The 20,489-nt window shown below is 46.2% G+C and overlaps 1 protein-coding gene across 2 annotated transcripts in view; it reads left to right on the plus strand.

Moving 5' to 3' along the window:
• Positions 1-20,489, plus strand: part of LOC141053210 (uncharacterized) — an 85,635-nt gene that overhangs the window by 21,901 nt on the left and 43,245 nt on the right. For both annotated transcript variants that reach the window (XM_073550603.1, XM_073550604.1), the window contains exon 5: positions 13,009-13,123. In XM_073550603.1, the coding sequence (XP_073406704.1) occupies positions 13,009-13,123 (115 nt within the window). The remainder of the gene's footprint in view (positions 1-13,008; positions 13,124-20,489) is intronic.

A 20,489-nucleotide genomic window follows, 5' to 3' on the forward strand; every position in this document is an offset into this window, starting at 1 on the left:
GCCCACAGGAGAATCCTCCGGTGGGCCACTGTGCAAGAGTGGAATCACTGTATACAGTCAAAGGCAGCATCTTTTTAATTTAAAATTCTACCTACAATCTACAATCTATCATTGTTATATAAATTTGTGATAGAAGATAATCTCACATTTGCATGTAGCTGAAAAGTGGGGCCATGGAGTTGGTTACAGGTGAGTCTTTGGCACCCCAGTCCGACACTGGACCGTGTGTGCACATAACCTAGGGCTTTCCATCTGCAGCTTTAGGTTAATGAAGGGAGCAACAGTTGTGTGTTCTCGATTTTGATGGGGTTAAATGTACCCCATTCTGGCGATTTGTTGAGGTCCCAGAGATCAGACTACGGCCGGGATCACTCATGCAAGAAACTCGGACGAGTCTCGCACGTCAATACCCGGGACTGCCACCGGCACTCGGGAACGGAGCGTGCGGCTGCATGTATCTTTATGGAGCCACACGCTCCGCTCCTGAGTGCCGGCGACAGTGCTGGGTATTACGATACAAGACTCATCTGAGTTTCTCGCATGTGTGATCCCGGCTTACAACCGACATCTTGAGGGTATCTGATCATCCTACCAGAATACCCCATTAAGAATAGAAACTCTGAATATGGTTTCCTTCGGTTCCTTACATTGCAGTTTCTTTATCCTAGGGTGTTTGGTATGCTATGTATTTTACACTGCAGACCCTATTATATCTTGTTCTCCAGAAGGTTTGCTGGTCTCATCTGGGATATGTGCATGTACAGAGGACAGATACATTAACATTGTTATCTGTGCGGCCTGGCCTGTCCGGGAACTTTATATAAACAGTGAACACTTCTTGCAGACATGTAGGCCTGATATCCAGCAGAATGGGAGACGAGTTACAACCGCACAGTGTGACCATACATGGCTTGTTTTAGGATATAATGGGGGTTTCTAGTTCTCTCTTCTTCCAAGTGCATCTCCGGGGCTTCCAAAGTCGCAGACTGCTGTGTGCTTGCTTGGCTGCATCTGCATGAAGGCGTGGACTAGATGGCTGCACAAAGCCATTGTATATCCATTATTCACTTATGTATACATGGTGACTATAGGGTTGTGATTTTTTTTGGTAGTTTCTAGATGAAAAACTGTTGAAGAACATGGAGCCATAGAATCCTTCACATAATAACTAGAGTTGAGCGTAACGGGTCGAAAAATTTCAAAAGTCGCCAACTTTTGGCAAAGTCGGGTTTCATGAAACGAAACCCGACCCTAGGATGAGGTCGGCCACGAGGTCGGCGACTTACGCGCCAAAGTCGCTTTTCAAAAGTTTGTTTTGCACTCTTTTTCAGCCAATCAGGATCCACAGACACTGTGGGCAACGTGATGACATAGGCAGGGGTCACCACCATCTTTCAGAAGGGCATGCAAGTGATTGGCTTGCTTTGCTGGGCGTCACAGGGGTTATAAAAGGGCGTGCACGCCGACCGCCATCTTCTGCCGATCTTAGCATAGGGAGAGGTTGCTGATTCTGTAGGGAGAGCGTTAGGCAGGGAAGAAGAAAAAAAAACTGCTTCTGCTGCTAGCGATTTTGCCTGTACAACACACCAGTCACTGTGTGTGCAGTGCAAGGGGAGGCTATATTGTGGTGGATCAGCGGTGTTGGTTGTTAGGCTGCCTTCTAAGGCTTCCTGACAGCTGCATTGCTGTTTACCCACTGCTCTGCAAACTGCTTTTTTAAAAGCAATCCCAATTTTTTTTTTTGTCCTGCTGAGGTACTGAGCGTGCATTTTTTCACACCATACAGCGTCAGTGGGCCTCACACAATCCAAAAGTGTCCAGTGTCCACTAGTGTCTGCAGAAATTCAAAATCTCCCTTATCCTGTAGTCACTTTTTTCACACCTGTGCCATCGAGCCTGTGACATAGCGCTCTGATATACAGTGGGCCTCACACAATCCAAAAGTGTCCAGTGTCCACTAGTGTCTGCAGAAATTCAAAATCTCCCTTATCCTGTAGTCACTTTTTTCACACCTGTGCCATCGAGCCTGTGACATAGCGCTCTGATATTCAGTGGGCCTCACACAATCCAAAAGTGTCCAGTGTCCACTAGTGTCTGCAGAAATTCAAAATCTCCCTTATCCTGTAGTCACTTTTTTCACACCTGTGCCATCGAGCCTGTGACATAGCGCTCTGATATTCAGTGGGCCTCACACAATCCAAAAGTGTCCAGTGTCCACAAGTGTCTGCAGAAATTCAAAATCTCCCCTGTCCTATAGACACCTTGTACCTTGTTTTACATTACTATATAGTTTGTTGGATTTTGTCTACATTTCTACCAAAAATGAGGAAGGCTGGTGGAAGAGGCCGTGGAGTTGGGCGGGGGTTTGCAGCTGGTAATGATGGTGTTGGTGGTGGATCTGATGGTAGTGGCAAAAGCAAAATAGGACTGAATGCAGGAGGTGTTGAGCCTGCGTCATCGTCTGGCTCCACAAGGCCTTCGAAGGCTTAGTTTTCTAGGAGTTGGCAAACCGCTTTTAAAGCCAGAGCTTCAGGAAAAAGTTTTGTCTTACATTGCTGACTCAGCCTCCAGCTCTATCGCCTCCTCTTCTGAAGTTGTAAAAAATAAAAGCACTGAGTCGTCATTGGAGGCTCATGTTCATGAACCACACCTTTCCTTGTGTCCTTCACCCCAACCAAGATTGAAGGATGACGCAGGCCATACTACTGATTACTCCATGGAGCTGTTTTCACATACCATGCCTGGATTATCAAGTGAAATGGTGAATTACCCAGGCCAAGATGAATCTGACATGGAGTGCACTGATGCACAGCCGCTGATAGATGATTCTGCTGGTACATTCACTCAGAGCACTACATTGTCCTCGCAGTGTACAGAGCCAGATTCTGACCCTGATGAGACTCAGGTGCCCCTTCCCGCACACTATACCACCATACACGGTGACACAAAGGAAGGTGCACATGACATTGAAGAGGAGGTGATGGATGACCCAGTTGTTGACCCAGATTGGCATCCATTGGGGGAAGAGGGTGCTGCTTCCAATAGCTCAGATGAGGAGGAGCATCCACAGCAGACATCGACATCGCAACAGCTGTTATCTGGCAGGCCCGGAGCACTCCAAAGACAGGTTCCAAAAATCAAAAGAGTTGCTGGACAGCTTGTCCAGACGGTCAAAAGATCACAGCGTGCTAGGCCGCAAAATGTCTGCCAAAGTAGGAAGAGTGCAGTGTGGCACTTTTTTGAACAAAATCCTCATGATCAGGCCAAGGTTATCTGTAAGAAGTGGGCAAAGACCTTTAGCCGAGGGAAAAATCTGAAAAATGTGAATACCAGTTGCATGCTTAGACATTTAACCAGCATGCACATGCAAGCGTGGACACAACACCAAACCTCAAGTGCCACATGTGCAACTGATCACAAAGAAGGTAGTCAACAACGCTACATTGATTCCCCCACTGTAAGCCCACTGGTTAGCACAGCAGCAAATGTTGAGGTGTCGTTGCAAGGCCACAGCAGTCAGGGAATCCCACTGTTATATCAACGAAATACTGAATCTAGGCCATCAGAAAGAACACCAACTCCATCACCATCATCAACCCTCTCTCAGTCCGCCCTGTCCACCGCTACTTCCACCATATGCAGCTCTCAAGTCCAGCTCACCCTCCCAGACACTATGAGTAGGTCAAGAAAGTACTCAGTCTCTCATCCGCGTACACTGGGTTTGAACGCCCACATTGCCAAACTAATCTCGTTTGAGATGATGCCCTATCGGTTGGTGGAAAGCGCAGCTTTCCGCGAACTCATGGCCTATGCAGTACCACGCTATGACCTACCCAGTCGCCACTTCTTCTCTCGCAAAGCCATCCCAGCCCTCCACCATCATGTAAAAGACCGCATTGTCCATGCACTCAAGCAGTCAGTGAGTGGAAAGGTGCACCTCACAACTGATGCATGGTCCAGTCGGCATGGCCAGGGCCGTTACGTGTCCATCACTGCGCACTGGGTTAATGTGGTGGATGCAGGGTCCACAGGGGACAGCGGTGGTGGGACAGTGCTGCCTAGCCCACGGTATAGGAAACAGTTGGCTGTAGGCGTTCGACCCTCCTCCTCCTCCTCCTCCAGAAGCGAAAGCTCGTCCACAGAGCGCAGTCGTACGAGCACTCCATCTGCAGCTGCCACTGTTGCACACAAGGTGTCCCCCTATCGAGCAGCTAGTGGAAAGCGTCAGCAGGCTGTGTTGCAGATGATGTGTTTGGGCGACAGACACACCGCCGAGGTGCTGGTCGAGTACTTGAAGCGACAAACTGAGTCATGGCTGGGCAGTGTACATCTTGAGGCAGGCAAGGTAGTTAGTGATAACGGCCGTAATTTTGTGGCAGCCATAGCCCTTTCAAAACTCAGCTACATACCTTGCTTGGCTCACACCTTGAACCTGGTGGTGCAGTGCTTCCTCAAAAATTATCCGGAGTTAACAGCCCTGCTCCAGAAGGTGTGAAGACTGTGCGCGCACATCCGCCGGTCGCCTGTACACTCCGTTCGTATGCAGAAGCTGCAGCGATTGCTCCACCTTCCCAACCACCGCCTCATTATCGACATTGCAACAAGGTGGAACTCCACCCTGCACATGGTGGAGCGGCTGTGCGAGCAGAGGCAGGCCAATAATGCATTTGTGGGAGGATACACGGCCAGGCACTTTGAGAGCAGACATGGAGTTGACAGGTGTGCAGTGGTCGAAGCTGAAAGACCTCTGTAAAGTTCTTCAGTGTTTTGAGGAATGCACACGGCTGGTAAGCGCAGACGACGCCATCCTAAGCTTGAGCATCCCACTTATGCGTCTGCTCATGCAAACTTTGACGCACCTTAAGGAGCAGGCGTCTGCAGCCAATGTTGATGAGGAGGAAGAGGAGGAGGGAATCCTTGATGACATTCAGCCATTGTCTGCTCAGGGACCTCTCCTGGACGAGGTGGAGGAAGAAGAGGAGGAGGAGGATGATGATGGGGATGATTACTTAGGGGAGGAGGATGCATCTCGTGGGGCAAAGTGAAAAGGTTAGCGTGGCAAGGTCTGGTACAGGATTTGTGCGTGACTGGAGGGATGTGGATTTGCCAGAAAGTGCTCCTCCACCCAGCACTCGCAGTGCATCATTGACACCGGGAACATTGGCCCACATGTCAGATTATGCCTTGGAGATCCTAAAAAGGGACCCCCGCATTGCCAAAATGATGAACGATGACGACTACTGGTTGGCCAGCATCCTGGATCCACGCTATAAAGGCAAATTACAAAACATCATGCCACAGGAGAACCTTGACCTAATATTGGCTAATAAACAAGCAACTCTGGTAAATCGGTTGCTTGAGGCATTCCCAGCACACAGCAGCGGTGATGGTTCTCACACGAGCCGTACGGGCCGGGGGCAGCTTGGCAGAGGTGTTCGTGGTGCACACAGCAGAAGTGGCGTTGGAGACAGGGGTTTCATGACAATGTTGTGGACTGATTTTTCACGGACCGCTCACACAACTGGTAATACTGCATCGATGGAAAGTGACAGGAGACAGCAGTTGTCAACTATGGTTACAAACTACTTTTCCTCCCATATCGATGTTCTCCCACACAGGTCATTCCCCTTTGACTATTGGGCCGCTAAACTGGACACCTGGCCTGAATTGGCACAATATGCCTTACAGGAGCTCGCTTGCCCAGCTGCAAGTGTGCTATCGGAAAGAGTCTTCAGTGCAGCTGGATCAATCCTGACAGAAAAAAGGACCCGTCTGTCAACCCAAAATGTGGATGCTCTAACCTTCATTAAAATGAACCATGCATGGGTTTCCAAGGATTTTGTCCCACCTTCCCCTGATGACACATAGGGTGACAGAAAAATGGCTTGCTTTGGTCCACCTCTTCCTGGGACTTGACCTATTTCGCCTTTTGCATCAGCTGAATGTCCAACATCAACATATGCCACTTTCTAAAACTCCCTAACTGTGCTGCCTCCCCCCCCCCATGGCCGGGGTCACCACCTAGCGCACGACACCGTGCGAGTGCCGTTGCCCTGGACAGGTGGGTAGGCCGACTCTTGGGCGCGGGCACTGGCACAGGGTCCCTCATAGTGCAATCAAGTGTCTCTGACGGTGGTGGTGCACACCCGCCGTCAGACACACCGCCGTACTATGAGGGGCCCAGTGCCAGTACCGACGCCCACGAGTGGGCCCCCCTTGCTTGGGCAGGGCCCCAGCATTTGCAATCTTTACCTCTCCCTGCTCCTCCGCTGTGTAGTCTGGGCCGTCAAATCCATACTGTGCCTGACACCGTCTGAGCCTGCCTCCTGATGTATAGACATATATTTTGAATGTGTACGCTATCCATACATGTTATCCGGGGATACGGTACCCTTTCTCACCTTTGTGCAATCACGTGCAATCCATACTGAGCCTAACACCGTCTGAGCCTGCCTCCTGATGTATAGACATATATTTTGAATGTGTACGCTATCCATACATGTTATCCGGGGATACGGTACCCTTTCTCACCTTTGTGCAAGCCATACTGGGCCTAACACCGTCTGAGCCTGCCTCCTGATGTATAGACATATTTTGAATGTGTACGCTATCCATACATGTTATCCTGGGATACGGTACCCTTTCTCACCTTTGTGCAATCACGTGCAAGCCATACTGGGCCTAACACCGTCTGAGCCTGCCTCCTGATGTATAGACATATATTTTGAATGTGTACGCTATCCATACATGTTATCCTGGGATACGGTACCCTTTCTCACCTTTGTGCAATCACGTGTAATCCATACTGGGCGTGAGAACGGCTGGCGAGCTGTTAAGCAAGCTACAGCACCTGTGGTTTGCACACGTAAGTTTTTCATTTTTTCAGGAATGACGGTTAGGCCTAATTCCGGAACTGCGGTTGACCTGCACTTACTGGGAAATTATCGTTCGCGGGTAATAATTGTAATCAGTGATCCCCATCACTAACGTTGTTCAGCGGGTTATCTGCACCTGTAAGCGACAAACGCTGGCCTTTTCAGTGTAGCGCACATGCAGCCACGGACATGTAAGGGCATGACACACCAGTTATTGGCCAATCTCATGTGCCAGAGCCTCACGTGTCTCTCTAGTAAGCCGGACTCGGACCGCCGGGCATGACGGAGTCTCGTTCGTTATCGGAATTAAGCTTGCAATGTGTGCATCTGTTCTGTAGCTGGCATGGTTGAGGTTTCCCAGGTGGAGTCGAATTTAACCGTAGGCTCCACTCCTGGTGGTGCCCTTCTGGACATTCCTTTAAGGTTCAGCTTTGCAACCATACTGCCCACGTAAAACAAACACTTTGCCTTCATGAACGCTGTTTGGAGGGTCATGACTCGTGGGAATAACGCCGCCCAATCAGTTAACCTGCTAGAGAGATCCTTCGTTGCTCCCAAGCATGACATCACACTCCCTAGGAGGAAGGTAATGCCACTGTGGCGACCGTACTCCTGGGGGCGACACAAGTGCACTGATGCCCAGCCACTGCTCGATGAATCTGCTGGTACATTGACCCAGACCACTACATTCCCCTCGCACGCTACACGGCCTGAATCTGACCCTGATGAAACTCAGGTTACCCTTCCCATATACAGTTCCATCTTACACGGTGACAAAGAGGAAGCTGCAGATGAAAGTGCAGGTTCGGCCCACCCGCCATCAGACACACCACCGTACTATCAGGGGCCCTGTGCCAGTGCCGTCGCCAACGAGTGGGCCCCCCCTGCTTGCTCAGGATCACAGCACTTGCAAGGTTGAAATACTGTGCAGTGAGATGGAAGATGGGGACGACGAGGAGTCCAGACTAGTACAGGGATTCCCTAGCGAGGAGACTTATTTGATTGTTTTCATTGTTGGGACAGCAATTTTTGGGGAGCACTATACTCTGGAGAATGATAGATGGGGCCCACCATACACTGGAACATTCCAAAGGTGGACATCAGACACTGGAGCAGCATTTACAGGGCCCATTATACACTAGAGCATTAGAAATGGGGCCCATTATGTTTGGAGCATTATTTGGGCCCATAAGACAGTGGAGCTTCATCCATGGGGACCAACATATACTGTAGCATTATGTGGAGCTCATCATATACTGTTTCAAACATTATATGTGACCAATGATTCTGTATGGAGAAATAGATGGGCCTCGTCATGAGATGTAAAAAGTGAAGTATTTTTCATTGTACTATACCGCTATTTCTCTGCCGTATCGGAGCATGATGAGTTGTGGTATGTGTTAAAGGGGCGCTCTTTCGCCCAGGGCACATGAAAACCTGGAGCCAGCCCTACCCCCCCACAACTTTAGCCAAATAACCCCCATTTTTCAGTGCGTAACTTGTATTATGAAGTTAATTAAGGTTGACAAGCTTAAGTAAGAAGAATTGATGCTTTTGGCATTTAAATGGGCACTGTAGGTGTGTTTCCTGTCCTCCTCTCACTGCCGACTTTTATTCCCCATTGACTTACATTGGGTTTCGTGTTTCGGGACGACCCCGACTTTTCCCTATAATCGGCCGATCTTGCTCGACCCGACTTTTGGAAAAGTCGGGTTTCACGAAACGAAACTCGACCCTAAAAAAACAAAAGTCGCTCAACTCTAATAATAACCCTTCATATATGTGGACAGCCATGGATTTCTGGGTGCTAACCAACAGGAGGGCCCAATACAATGTACAATGTTTCTTTAACGTGCAATGCCAAGAACTTGGGAAGAAGCACAGACGGTAAGGCAGGACGAGGTTTACAAGATGTAGGATAGCCATGTCAGGAATGGACACATTAGGTCTGTTGTGCTGATAAAATGTGGCACTGAAGCAGGATTAGTGTCATGTCGCCATATCTTTGCTGATAGATGTGAAGCACAAGCCCCAATACACATTACAGGGAATCTGTCACCAGGTTTTTGTTATGTAATCCAAGCGCAGCATGATGTAGGGACCGTGACACTGATTACAGCTGTGTCACTTACTGAGCTGCTTTCCGTAGTTTTGATAAAATCCCTGTTTTCTCTGTTGCAGATCTAGTAGGTCTCTCAATGCTGAGCTCTGTATAGCCCCACCCATACCACTGATTGCCATCTCACTGTTTGGCAGCTTTCTGCCTATGAACAGCGTAATCAGTGGCGAGGGCAGAGTTACACAGAGCAGTAGGACTACATGGCACCAGACAACTAGTCCTCTAATAATAATCTGGACTACATGGCACCAGACAACTAGTCCTCTAATAATAATAATAATAATAATCTCCTAGGGATAAAACAGATTTTATTCAATAATACAACAAGCAGCCCAGTAAGTGACAAAGTGCTGGAATCAGGTTATCTGCCCCTTCATCATGATGCTCCCAGATTAAATATCAGTGACCTGCTAACAGATTCTCATTAAGGTTGCCAAACTTTTGCAGACCATCTATGTATGGGGAACTTCTGATCGCTCCTGACAGATGAGTATTGTGAAATATGATGCTCAAACTTTTTGTGTTCCTAGAAGATAAGCCACTGATGTTAGAGGCGTTTAGTGGTGGCTTCTTCCAATCCCCACCATTGAAAACACATGCATGCTACAATATTGCATTATTATTATAAAACTTTAACAAAAAACTCTGATTAAAAAAAAAGAAAATACATGTATGCTTGGCTGAACTGAGCGTGCATGTACAGTATATCCAATGGTCGGGAAGGTGAATCTGTGAAGATTGGTTCGACTGAGCGCTATCTAAAGGCAATCCGGAATTTTAGAATGAAGATGGCTGAACACAGGTATTTCGGCAGGATAGGCCAACCATCTGATGAGTATTGGGGCTTCCTGACTCTCCAGGCAGGTGATGTTAGGTAGAGAAGGAGAAGACATTTTAAGTTCACCAGTCCAACCCTTTTATTCTGCGGGAGATGACCACTTCCAGAGTTGTTAGGTGGTCATTTGCCCTGCCCGCCTCATATAGTATATGGATGGTAATGAAACTATGGCTCCTCAACACTACCCCAACAAGTGATGCCAAGGGAGATATGGGACAGACATTTTCAATTCAAACGCCTGACCCTTTTGGACTCGCAGATATAAGCCACTGCCAGAGGTGTCTACCAGCGGCTTTCTCTTCTCACCCTATTGAAAACACATGAACACCCAAACAAGTCATTAGTTTGTGTAGGAGTTGGGAGAGATGGCGGTAAAACATAGACATTCAGCGACCGCATGTGTATGGCTATCTTTAGGCTGCTTGCACATTATGTCAGACTACATCCTGCTATGGATCTGCTGCAGGTGAGCTTCAGCGTTGCTCTTGTGGCCTCTCGTGCCTAACACAGCGGACTATGTATTTGAATATGGAAGTATACTAATACATGGAAAGAGTAAAACAAAGAACTAAGCCGCTAGCCTCTTAATGACATTTTTTAGCAATGTAAAAATAAAGTGGAAAAAAAAATATTTTTTTAAAATGCAACTATTTAATATAAAATATTGTCTTCCACATATATTTCATAAAAAAGCTTAAGCTTATTTTGCATCCACATGACTCTAATAACTAGATGACTAACTTTATCAGGTTAGTGTGGAGCAAAAATGATAGGAATTGAGCAGCACTTTGTATACCCCTAAACAGCATCCAAAAATATATAATTTGTTCCTAATGAAACAAGGCCTTGTGAGTAATTCTATACAAATATAATTTAAAAAGTTACAGGAGAAGGAGTTACATATAAAATAGAGTGAACCAACTAAAAATGACAGACTGGTACAGCATGGAGTGTGTTCTGTCCTTGTGGGCTTACATTCTATAGGATAATGGGGAAGGAGACAATAGGTAGAGGGTTTGCGGCAGCTACGGTGGTGGTGAGGTGGTAGCGGGATCATTGCAGGCTGTAAGCTTTCTTTAAGAGTTGGGTTTTCAAGTTCCGTCTGAAAGTTCCGAGTGTGGTGGATAATCGGAAACGTTGTGGCACAGAATTCCAGAGGATGGGGGATACTGATGAAAAGTCTTGGAAGTGATTGGGTGAGGAACATATAAATGTGGAGGAGAGAAGGACGTCTTGAGAGGACTGGAGATTACGTATTGGAAGATATCAGGAGATTAGTTCGGAGAGATACGGTGGAGACAGATTATGGATGGCTTTGTAGGTCAATGTTAGTAGTTTGAACTGGATACATTGGGGAATTGGGAGCCATAGAGAGGAGAAGCGGAGGAGTAGCGAGACGAGACCTGTATTATGGCCTTCTTGGATGGATTGGAGAGGTGTGACAGTGTTAGCAGGGAGGCCACAGAGGAGGATATTGCAGTAGTCAAGGCGGGAGATGATGAGAACATTCATTAACATTTTAGTAGATTTAGAGTTGAGGACTTTATGGATACTGGAAATATTTTTGAGTTGAGGCGACAAGAGGTGGAAAGAGATTGGATGTATGGTTTGAAGGACAGGGCAAAGTTGAGCATGATGTAATTTATTATGATAGACAGATCAGGTAGGGGAGTTAGGTGATAAGGAGAAAAGATGATTACTTCAGTTTTGTCCACATTGAGCTTTAAAAAGGAGGATGTGGCTGATAGACACTCAGGGATTCTGGACAGCAGAGAGCTGACATCAGTGCCGGAAAGGTAGATCTGAGTGTAATCAGCGTATAAGGGGTACTGGAAGACATGAGACTTTATGAGTTGTCCCAGGCCAAAGGTATAGATTGGGAAGAGTAGGGGTCCCAGGACAGAGCAAAGAAGGATTCCAACAGAGAGAGGGCGGGATGAGGAGGTAGTATGTAAGTGGGAGATGCTAAAAGTGCGATTGGAGAGGTATGAGGAGATCCAGGAGATGGCAAGGTTTGAGGCCAAAGGAAGATAGGATTTGTAGGAGGAAGTGGTGGACAGGTCTAGAAGGTGGAGTATAGAGAATTGTCTGCTAGCTTTGGCTTTAAGTAAGTTGTTAGCAATTTTGGTCAATGCAGTTTGGTGGAATGGTGGGAACGAAATCCAGATTGTACATTGTTAAACAGTGAGTTAGTTGAGAGATGGAAGGAAAGATCAACATGGACATGCTGTTTGAGGAGTTTGGAGGTGAACAGAAGTAGCGATACGGGGCAATAGCTGTACATAGAGGTCAAGTCGAGGGATGGCTTCTTCATGATAGGTGTGATTGTGGCATGCTTGAAAGCACAAGGGAAGGTACCAGAAGTTAGCAATAAGTTGAAGAGATGGGTTAAGGCCAGGATAAGCGCGCTGGTGAAGTAAGGGAGGAGGTGGAATGGGATCTGGTTATGTGCACAAGTGGTGAGGTGTGATTTGGAGAGGAGATGAGTAAGCTCTTGAGTGATGGTGGGGATGAAGTTTATGGGCAACAGGAAGTGATCTTTTAGGGGTTGTGGAGGATGGGCAGTAAATATTTGACTTGTTTGGTCAACGTTATTTTTTAAATGTGCAGCAAAGTCATCTGCAGATATGAGAAGGTAGGACCGAGCAGAGGAGGGAGCTAAACTGAATAACTGTTTGGGGTTGTGGGATAAAGAAGATACAAGGCTTGTGAAATAGACCTGTGTAGCAGAAGTAAAGGCTGATTTGAATGTGAAAGATCTTTTAATTAAAATGTACTTTGTTTGTTGGATAACCCCTTTAAGTAACCTTCATTAAAAAGCAATACAGCCCATCAAAATCTGCTGAATTTACTGCCTAAAATATTTATGTCCAATTTCCCCATAGACAGGAGTAGCGCCGCCTATCTCCTAAAGAAGCTTACTCGATCCATCTTTGCACATATTACAACTTGTCTGTACATGTCATGTATTAGTAGTCTCCTATCTGAGACCCTCCAGCTCTGGGGAGGGATCTGCAGTGCATACTGGAAGTTGTAGGTTTGGGGGAAACTCTCAGGTTAGATACCACAAATTTAGATGGAGACTAGTATATAAGATATGTCGCAGGGCGGTGATCTGATTTACCCTGTATTTCATAGTCTTGCACTGTAAGCACTTTGCTGTGTTTTCTCCCCAGGACTTGCAGTCTCAGATTGGCACCCTGCAGGTGGAGCTGGGGGTGAAAGAGGCCTCCATAAGTGCAATGAAAAGAGAGGTGGAGGCCGAGCGCCGGCACCTGCAGGAGATCTCAGGTATTCTCAGTATGCAGATGAAGTTGTCTTTGTTTCTCCTCCTTTGTCTCCTTCTTATATAGAGGGTGTGCCGACACATAATGGTAACAAGACACAAATGTCTGGGGGACACAGACCACCTGCCCTGTCTGGGCCTCTGTTTCTGCAGACATGGAGCACAATGCTGTGTGATAAGGACAGATCCCTGCATGGAATCGCTCTGTGCTTTTTAGCTTGGGTAGAAAGCTCTATCAGTTCATTGTGCTGTTTATCCAAAATCCACAAAGCTCTTCTTACTATCATATCAAATAAAGTCAAGGTTCACGTATGATATTCAAGTGTATATATTATATATATTTTCCAGCTGTACTTTGTCTTAAAGAAAACAAAAGAACAAACCGTTCTTTACTCTCCTTCCCCAGGTCCACCATAGAGTTTTCGCCCGCTGTTCCCGGTATCTGTTATTGTCTGCAGCTCTGATGTCGACAGCACAAAAACCAAGCCAATAACTGAGCTCAGTGGCTCTGCCCGAGTTGAGGGCGCGAGCTGCCCAGTCACTGAGATCACTGATTAGCTGCCATTGACATGACGTCAGTGCTGCAGACAATAATGTCACTATGAGCAGCCTGGGGACTCAGTGCTGGACCCAGAAAGGTGAGTAAAGCCCTCATCAGGGAAGAGTAAGTACGCCTGCGCAGGAGCCACAGCAGAAGTAAGGACTAAGGAGGAGGACGTCATCGCAAGAAGATAGGAGGCGCCGGACTGGACGGCGACACCCATCGGACCAGACCGGACCCCGGGGTGAGTATAATCTAACTCGTTTTTCTTATCTTTCAGGTTACATCGGGGGCTTATCTACAGCATTACAGAATGCTGTAGATAAGTCCCTGATGGCGGTGTCCGCATCTTATATTGGAAAAATGAGGTGACAGATTCCCTTTAAACTAAATGTTCGGCCCTGAAAAAATAATAAAGCCGCTACTCACCTCCCATGCCAGCACCATTCCAGTGGTTTTGGCACCTGCGGTCCTTGGGCTCTCGTGCTGCTGTATGACGACATGTGGGGCCTGGCACCCAATCAGCGCCGGTGTCGCTATCCCCGCCTTTGGAGGTTAAGAAGGGATTGTCCTAGTAGTGGACAACCCCTTTACCTTTACCCATACCGATATCAATTTCCACTATAGATTTTTTTTTCTCAGGTGCGTTCATGAGATTGAGTAAAATCTCACCCACTTTGCTGCTGCTACTGTAATTCCATGGGGGGTTTAGCTTGTAAAAAATGTAATGAATTTGATTTATTAGATGCGTTTTTTGGGGGGCATTTTTTAGTCTCACACTTTTTATTTTTTTTTCTATAAGAAAGCCTTTTAATCCAATACACGAAAAAATGGCATATAAAGAGCATGCTGTGTATACAAAAAAAATTAAGGACTCACACCAAACAGTGACACATGGTAAATAAAATGACGTTTCATATTTCCCTATGATTTTTTTTTTGCTGCAGTGTTTTGATGTAAAACCTGTAGCAAATATGTCAGGGATAAAAAAAAAAACCTGTGCATTTTCATAAAAGAAAATTTCTGGGTGAAACTAGTGTGGGTTGTAGCTCAGACTGAAAGTTAGTAAGGATTTGAAGGGGTGGTCAGAAGACGAATGTAAATTTTATTGCAATCCCTATTTGATTACATAATCTAAGCTAATTTCCAATACACTTGCTTTTAAAATTCCCTAACATTCCTTAACTACATGGCCTAACTGCTAGTCTATTTTTTTTTCCTACTTCCTGTCTGATGACGATTTGTTTGAAAACCCCTAGTGCATAATGGGATACTCAAACAAAGTGTCATCAGAGGCCGCGGTCACTGCCACAGCCCCTGCCCCTTCTTTAAACAAAGTGTCATCAGTGGCTCATTTCAGGGGCGAGTCTGGTCTCTGTGATGTGCACAGTGACAGCGCCCACTCTGTTGGCACAGATCTCTAGTAATGAGTCGGCAACACATGGGGTGTTACAATACCAGGCAGAAACAGTGACGTCACCTGGTGGGTTGCACTGATCTCCTGCAAGACAGGTATTCTGATACCGCTCTGTTGGCAGCTCATTACTGCAGCTCTGTGCCAACGTGAGAGTGCACTGTCAATGTGCACATCACAGAGAGCAGGGACCAGCCCTGCCCCTGAAACAAGCGTCACTGAGGCTTCATTTCAGGGAGGGGATAGGGGCTGTGACAGTGACTGCAGCCTCTGCCCCCATCTCCGATTACGCTTCGTTTGAGTATCCCAGGATGCACGGAGAGCTTTCAAACTAATCGTCATCCGACAGGAAGTAAAAAAAAAAAGACTAGCAGTTAGACCGTGTAGTTAGGGAACGGTAGGAAATTTTTAAAGCAGATATATTTTAAAAAAAAAAATAGCTTAGATTATGTCACCAAATCGATAGGGATTTAGATAAAACTTTCTTTCAGCTTTGGTTGGACCACCCCTTTAAGTATCTTATAAGAACCGTCATCTACTGTAATAGATGACAGGTGGATGATGAGGCAGCAGAGGTACAACTAGAAATCGTTAAAAAGAAAAACCTCCTCTCCCCTAAGTACGCAGATCCCCATATAACCTTGTAATTACTGCGGAGTGTGGGCTGCCATTACAACCTGTGGTTGTCAGGTGTCTGGCTGTGACACGTCAGGGACATATGCTCAGGCTCCCACTGTAAAGTGACACCTCAGCGCTGAGTTATTGAGCCCAGTAATAACAGTGACGTATGTGAGCAGCAGCTTCAACAAACTTCTTAAAAAGCTCTTGGGAAAATCCACACTGACGTGTAACCTGCAATAACCGATTACACACATGCACTTCACAGTTTAGTTTCAACTGCAAACTATTGACCTCACACATAATGTGAATCCAGATCTGCCTGCTCCATACACATGCTCTACACCAAAATATACATCTGTCCACCCAAGTAAGCGCTCATACTCACTCGCGGGAAACTCGGACGAGTCTCGCACGTCAATACCCAGCACTGCTGCAGCCACTCAGGACATGCAGCTGAACGCTCAGATCCGAGCGCCGGCGGCAGTGCCGGCTATTGACGTGCGAGACTCGTGCGAGTTTCTCCCAAGTGAGTATGAGCCCTAAGAAAGTGATCCGCACCGCTGGTATTTGCAAGATGTGTAATAATTGTGCTGCAAGCATATGAACCTGAAACTTCGGGTGCCCACCAGGAAAACAACAGTAATGAAAGTCCTTATGCAAAGAAAGAGATGGTTGGCACTCACCAGTCTTGGAAATCCATCCTTTTGTTGAAAACGGTTAAAACATCTTCAACGGAAGAATGGGAACTGGAGTGTACGAGCGACGTGACCCATAGAAGCACAATAGTGCGAAACGGCCGTCGTCGCTCGTACACTCCATTTCCCATTCTCCCATTGAAGATGTTTTAACCGTTTTCAACAAAAGGATGGATTTCCAAGACTGGTGAGTGCCAACCATCTTTCTTTGCATAAGGACAAAATATACATCTGTAAAGTAGCAACCCTTCTATAGACCCCCATCAAAAGAGCAGAGAGAAGAAGAGCTGTAGAGAACGGAGAGGAGCAGGGAGTGGGAGGAGAGGAGCAGAGAGCGGGAGGAGAGGAGCGGAGCATAGAGGGAGGAACAGAGCAGAGGAGGAGAAGAGCAAAGAGCAGGAGGAGTGGAGCAGAGAGTGAAAGGAGAGGAGCAGAGAGCCGAGGAGGAGGGGAGCCAAGGAGCAGAGAGAGGGAGGAGCGGAGACCTGAGGAAGAGGGGAGCAGAGAGTCAGAGGAACAGAGAGTGTGAGGAACAGAGGAGGAGTGGAGCCGAGGAGGAGAGGGCAGAGAGCGAGAGGAGGAGTGGAGCAGAGAGCTGAGGAGCAGGGAGCTGAGGACCTAGAGGAGGAGGAGAGGGGCGGAGGAGGAGGGGAGTAGAGGAGGCGGAGAAGAGGAGAGGGCAGAGGAGTAGGGGAGCAGAGGAGGAGGAGGGGAGCAGAGGGCAGAGGAGCAGAGATCCTCTGCACCAAGCGCCTATTGAGCAGTGAACCCAGACATTAAGAAAAAAATACATTGAAGAAATAAAAAGGATAATGATTTTTAAGTCTTAAACAACATGGACATTTTTTTTTTTAACAAATGCATGTCTTTTAAGCTAAAAATATTTTTGGAATTTGGGTTTCATTACAAATATTGCACCATTTGACTTTTGCAGGCTGTTTGTTTCTCTGTACATTTCTGGCTACAGAATGAGTTAACTGAGATTGTATCAGTGACCTTTGTCTGTCTTTGTGAGCTCCTCTCAGCTGATTTGTGACCAAATGTACAGCTCTCCTTTGATGTGTGTGTGGACATAAATAATCCGAGAGGATTTCTGTAAAAGATAGGTAAGAATTACAAGCTTTGTCAGAATCAGCTCACTGACAGATTCTTAGTGAAACTCATTCTGCAGCCAGCAATTTACAGAGAAACAAACAGCCTTTAGGCCGGGGTCACACGGCCGTCGATTCTGTCATCTAAGAGAATCAGGCTGATTATGCTAATGACACTTGGCTTGAACTGTGTCAGCGTTTGATCCGAGTGTCATCTTGGTGTGAGAGACTCGCAGCACAGGTACAGAGAAGATGGCGAGCGTAATTTCTACAAATTTTCCATTTTCTATGTCAGATGATTTTGGACTGCACTTGGTTGACATCTGAGTGCAGTCTAATGTTTTCCACGCACCCGTAGACTTTTTCTGGTGCACATGATCCGATCATTGGATGCACTCGCAACATGCTGCAATTGTTTTCTCATGCCGAGTTGGCATGAGAAAAAAAATCGCGGATCTGCACTGCCCCATAGAATAACATTGGATAGCACTCTGCTGTGTTATACACCAGTGTGAGGAGCCCTTAATGAGAATCAAATGTCCTTTATAATTTTAGGTGTGTGCTTAGGATCATTGTCTTGTTGGAAGGTGAACCTTCGGACAAGTCTGAGGTCCAGAGCACTCTGGAAGAGGTTTTCATCCAGGATATCTCTGTACTTGACTGCATTCAGGTTTCCTTCAATTGAAACCAGTCATCCTGTCCCTGCAGCTGAAAAACACCCCCATAGCATGATGCTGCCACCACCATGTTTCACTGTTGGGATTGTATTGGGCAGGTGATGAGCAGTGCCTGGTTTTCTCCATACATACCGCTTAGAATTATCACTAGAAAGTTCTATCTTTGTCTCATCAGACCAGAGAATCTTATTTCTCATAGTCTGGGAGTCCTTCATGTGTTTTTTAGCAAACTCTACACGGGCTTTCATATGTCTGGCACTGAGGAGAGGCTTCCGTCTGGCCACTCTGCCATAAAGGCCCGACTGGCGGAGGGCTGCAGTAATAGTTGACTTTGTGGAACTTTCTCCCATCTCCCTACTGCATATGTGCAGAGCAGCCACAGTGATCTTGGGGTTCTTTAACTCTCTCACCAAGGCTCTTCTCCCCCGATTGCTGAGTTTGGCTGGACGGCCAGGTGTAGCAAGACTTCTGGTGGTCCCAAACTTCTTCCATTTAGGGATTATGGAGGCCACCGTGCTCTTAGGAACCTTGAGTACTGGAGAAATTCTTTTGTAACCTTGGCCATATGTGTGCCTTGCCACAATTCTGTCTCTGAGCTCCTTGGCCAGTTCCTTTGACCTCATGATTCTCATTTGGTCTGACATGCACTGTGAGCTGTGAGGTCTTATATAGACAGGTGTGTGCCTTTACAAATCAAGTCCTATCAGTTTAATTAAACACAGCTGGACTCCAGTGAAGGAGTAGAACATCTCAAGGAGGAGCACAAGGAAATGGACAGCATGTGACTTAAATATGATTGAGCAAAGGGTCTGAATACTTATGACCATGTGATATTTCAGTTTTTCTTTTTTAATAAATTTGCAAAAATGTTTTTTTTTTCTGTGTTGCTGTTTCAACAAAATCAATGTTTTATTAGTAGGAATCGGGGTCTCATTTGGTGTCAGATTTCCCTTCAGAAGGCAAAAAAATGCAAAAAAAAATTAATGAAACCCAATTGCAAATATTATTTTTAGCAAAGATAAGCAATGTGTAAAAAAAAAAAAAAATAGGTGCCCTTATGGTGTAATAGTATTTAAGAAGAAAAATGAGAAGCTTGGTTCATAGATAAGGAATTAGTGGTGAAATTGACAAAAAAAATGCAAGTGATAAATGACAGAAATATCCAAACACATTTTACAAGGAGGGGCAGCTTGGACAGTGGGGACATTATCATACCGCCCAATAATGCGAGCGGTCACTGAAAGCTTCTCATTCATAGTCTAGTCAGACAGTAGGCTCTTTATTAAAGTAAACATTTATTTTTAATGCAACATGAATCATAATGGGATCCATTTCTATTAACCCTAATATGTCTCATGAAAACGACTACCGGTAATTCACTTTGTGCAGATCCAACTGGCCAGGAGACTTTAAGGCTTTTTCTTTCCCCAAAAAGGTATTCAAAGTATGTCTCCTCCAAGAGGTTGAGTAGGGGTCCTGGAAGTGTGCCCCTGATCCTTTAAAGAGACAACGATTTCGGTAAAGCTGTGTTTTCTAGAATTTTTTTTTCATTAATTAATCATTTTTAATTAATAATTTAATAAATTTTAATGATTAATCATTGTGTTTATTATATTTTCAAAGTTTTAGTTAAAATCATATACCGTAAATGACAGCAGAAATATGTAATGTGTCTGAATCTCGCCCAAGCTTACATTGTGCATCACAGATTAATAACTTGGAGGACATTAAGGGCCTGATTCCTCAAGGCGTTTATTCTGGAATAAAGCACCTTCAAATGTTGCTAGAGTTTGCGACTTTTGACGTTTCTACACCAATCTTGGCCAAAATGCTCAGAGCTGGGGTAGGATGAGGCAGGTTGAAGGTCGCGAGGCTAACTTTTATAGCACCATTAACTCCACAGCGTCCTCTCCCCATTTGGGCAGTATGTTTTCGGAGTGGGAGGAAACTCACCAAACACGGGGAGAACATACGTACAGATGTTGCCCTTGGTGGGATTTCAATCCAGGACCCCAGCGCTGCAAGGCTGCAGTGCTAACCACTGAGCTAGCATGCTTTGGAAAAATCTCATACATCCAAAGCTGCTGCTCTCTCATTTTCTCCCGATGTATGTGATACGCCCGAAGGCGGGGAGAGTGACGCCAGCGCTGACTGGCCACAGTGATGACATAACACTGTGACACGATCCCTGGAGAGCCAGTGCTGAAACAGGACCAGCCTCAGAGGTGAGTATAAGTGTTGTTATTTTACAAGGGAAAAACATAGGGGTTGTCCGAGTAGTGGACAAGCCCTTTAAAACTGGAGTGAAAAATGTCAGTCTTAATGAATCAGG

This window comes from Dendrobates tinctorius, unplaced genomic scaffold, assembly GCF_039654945.1.
Source record: "Dendrobates tinctorius isolate UK_male_01 unplaced genomic scaffold, ASM3965494v1 ptg000165l, whole genome shotgun sequence".
NCBI lineage: Eukaryota > Metazoa > Chordata > Amphibia > Anura > Dendrobatidae > Dendrobates > Dendrobates tinctorius.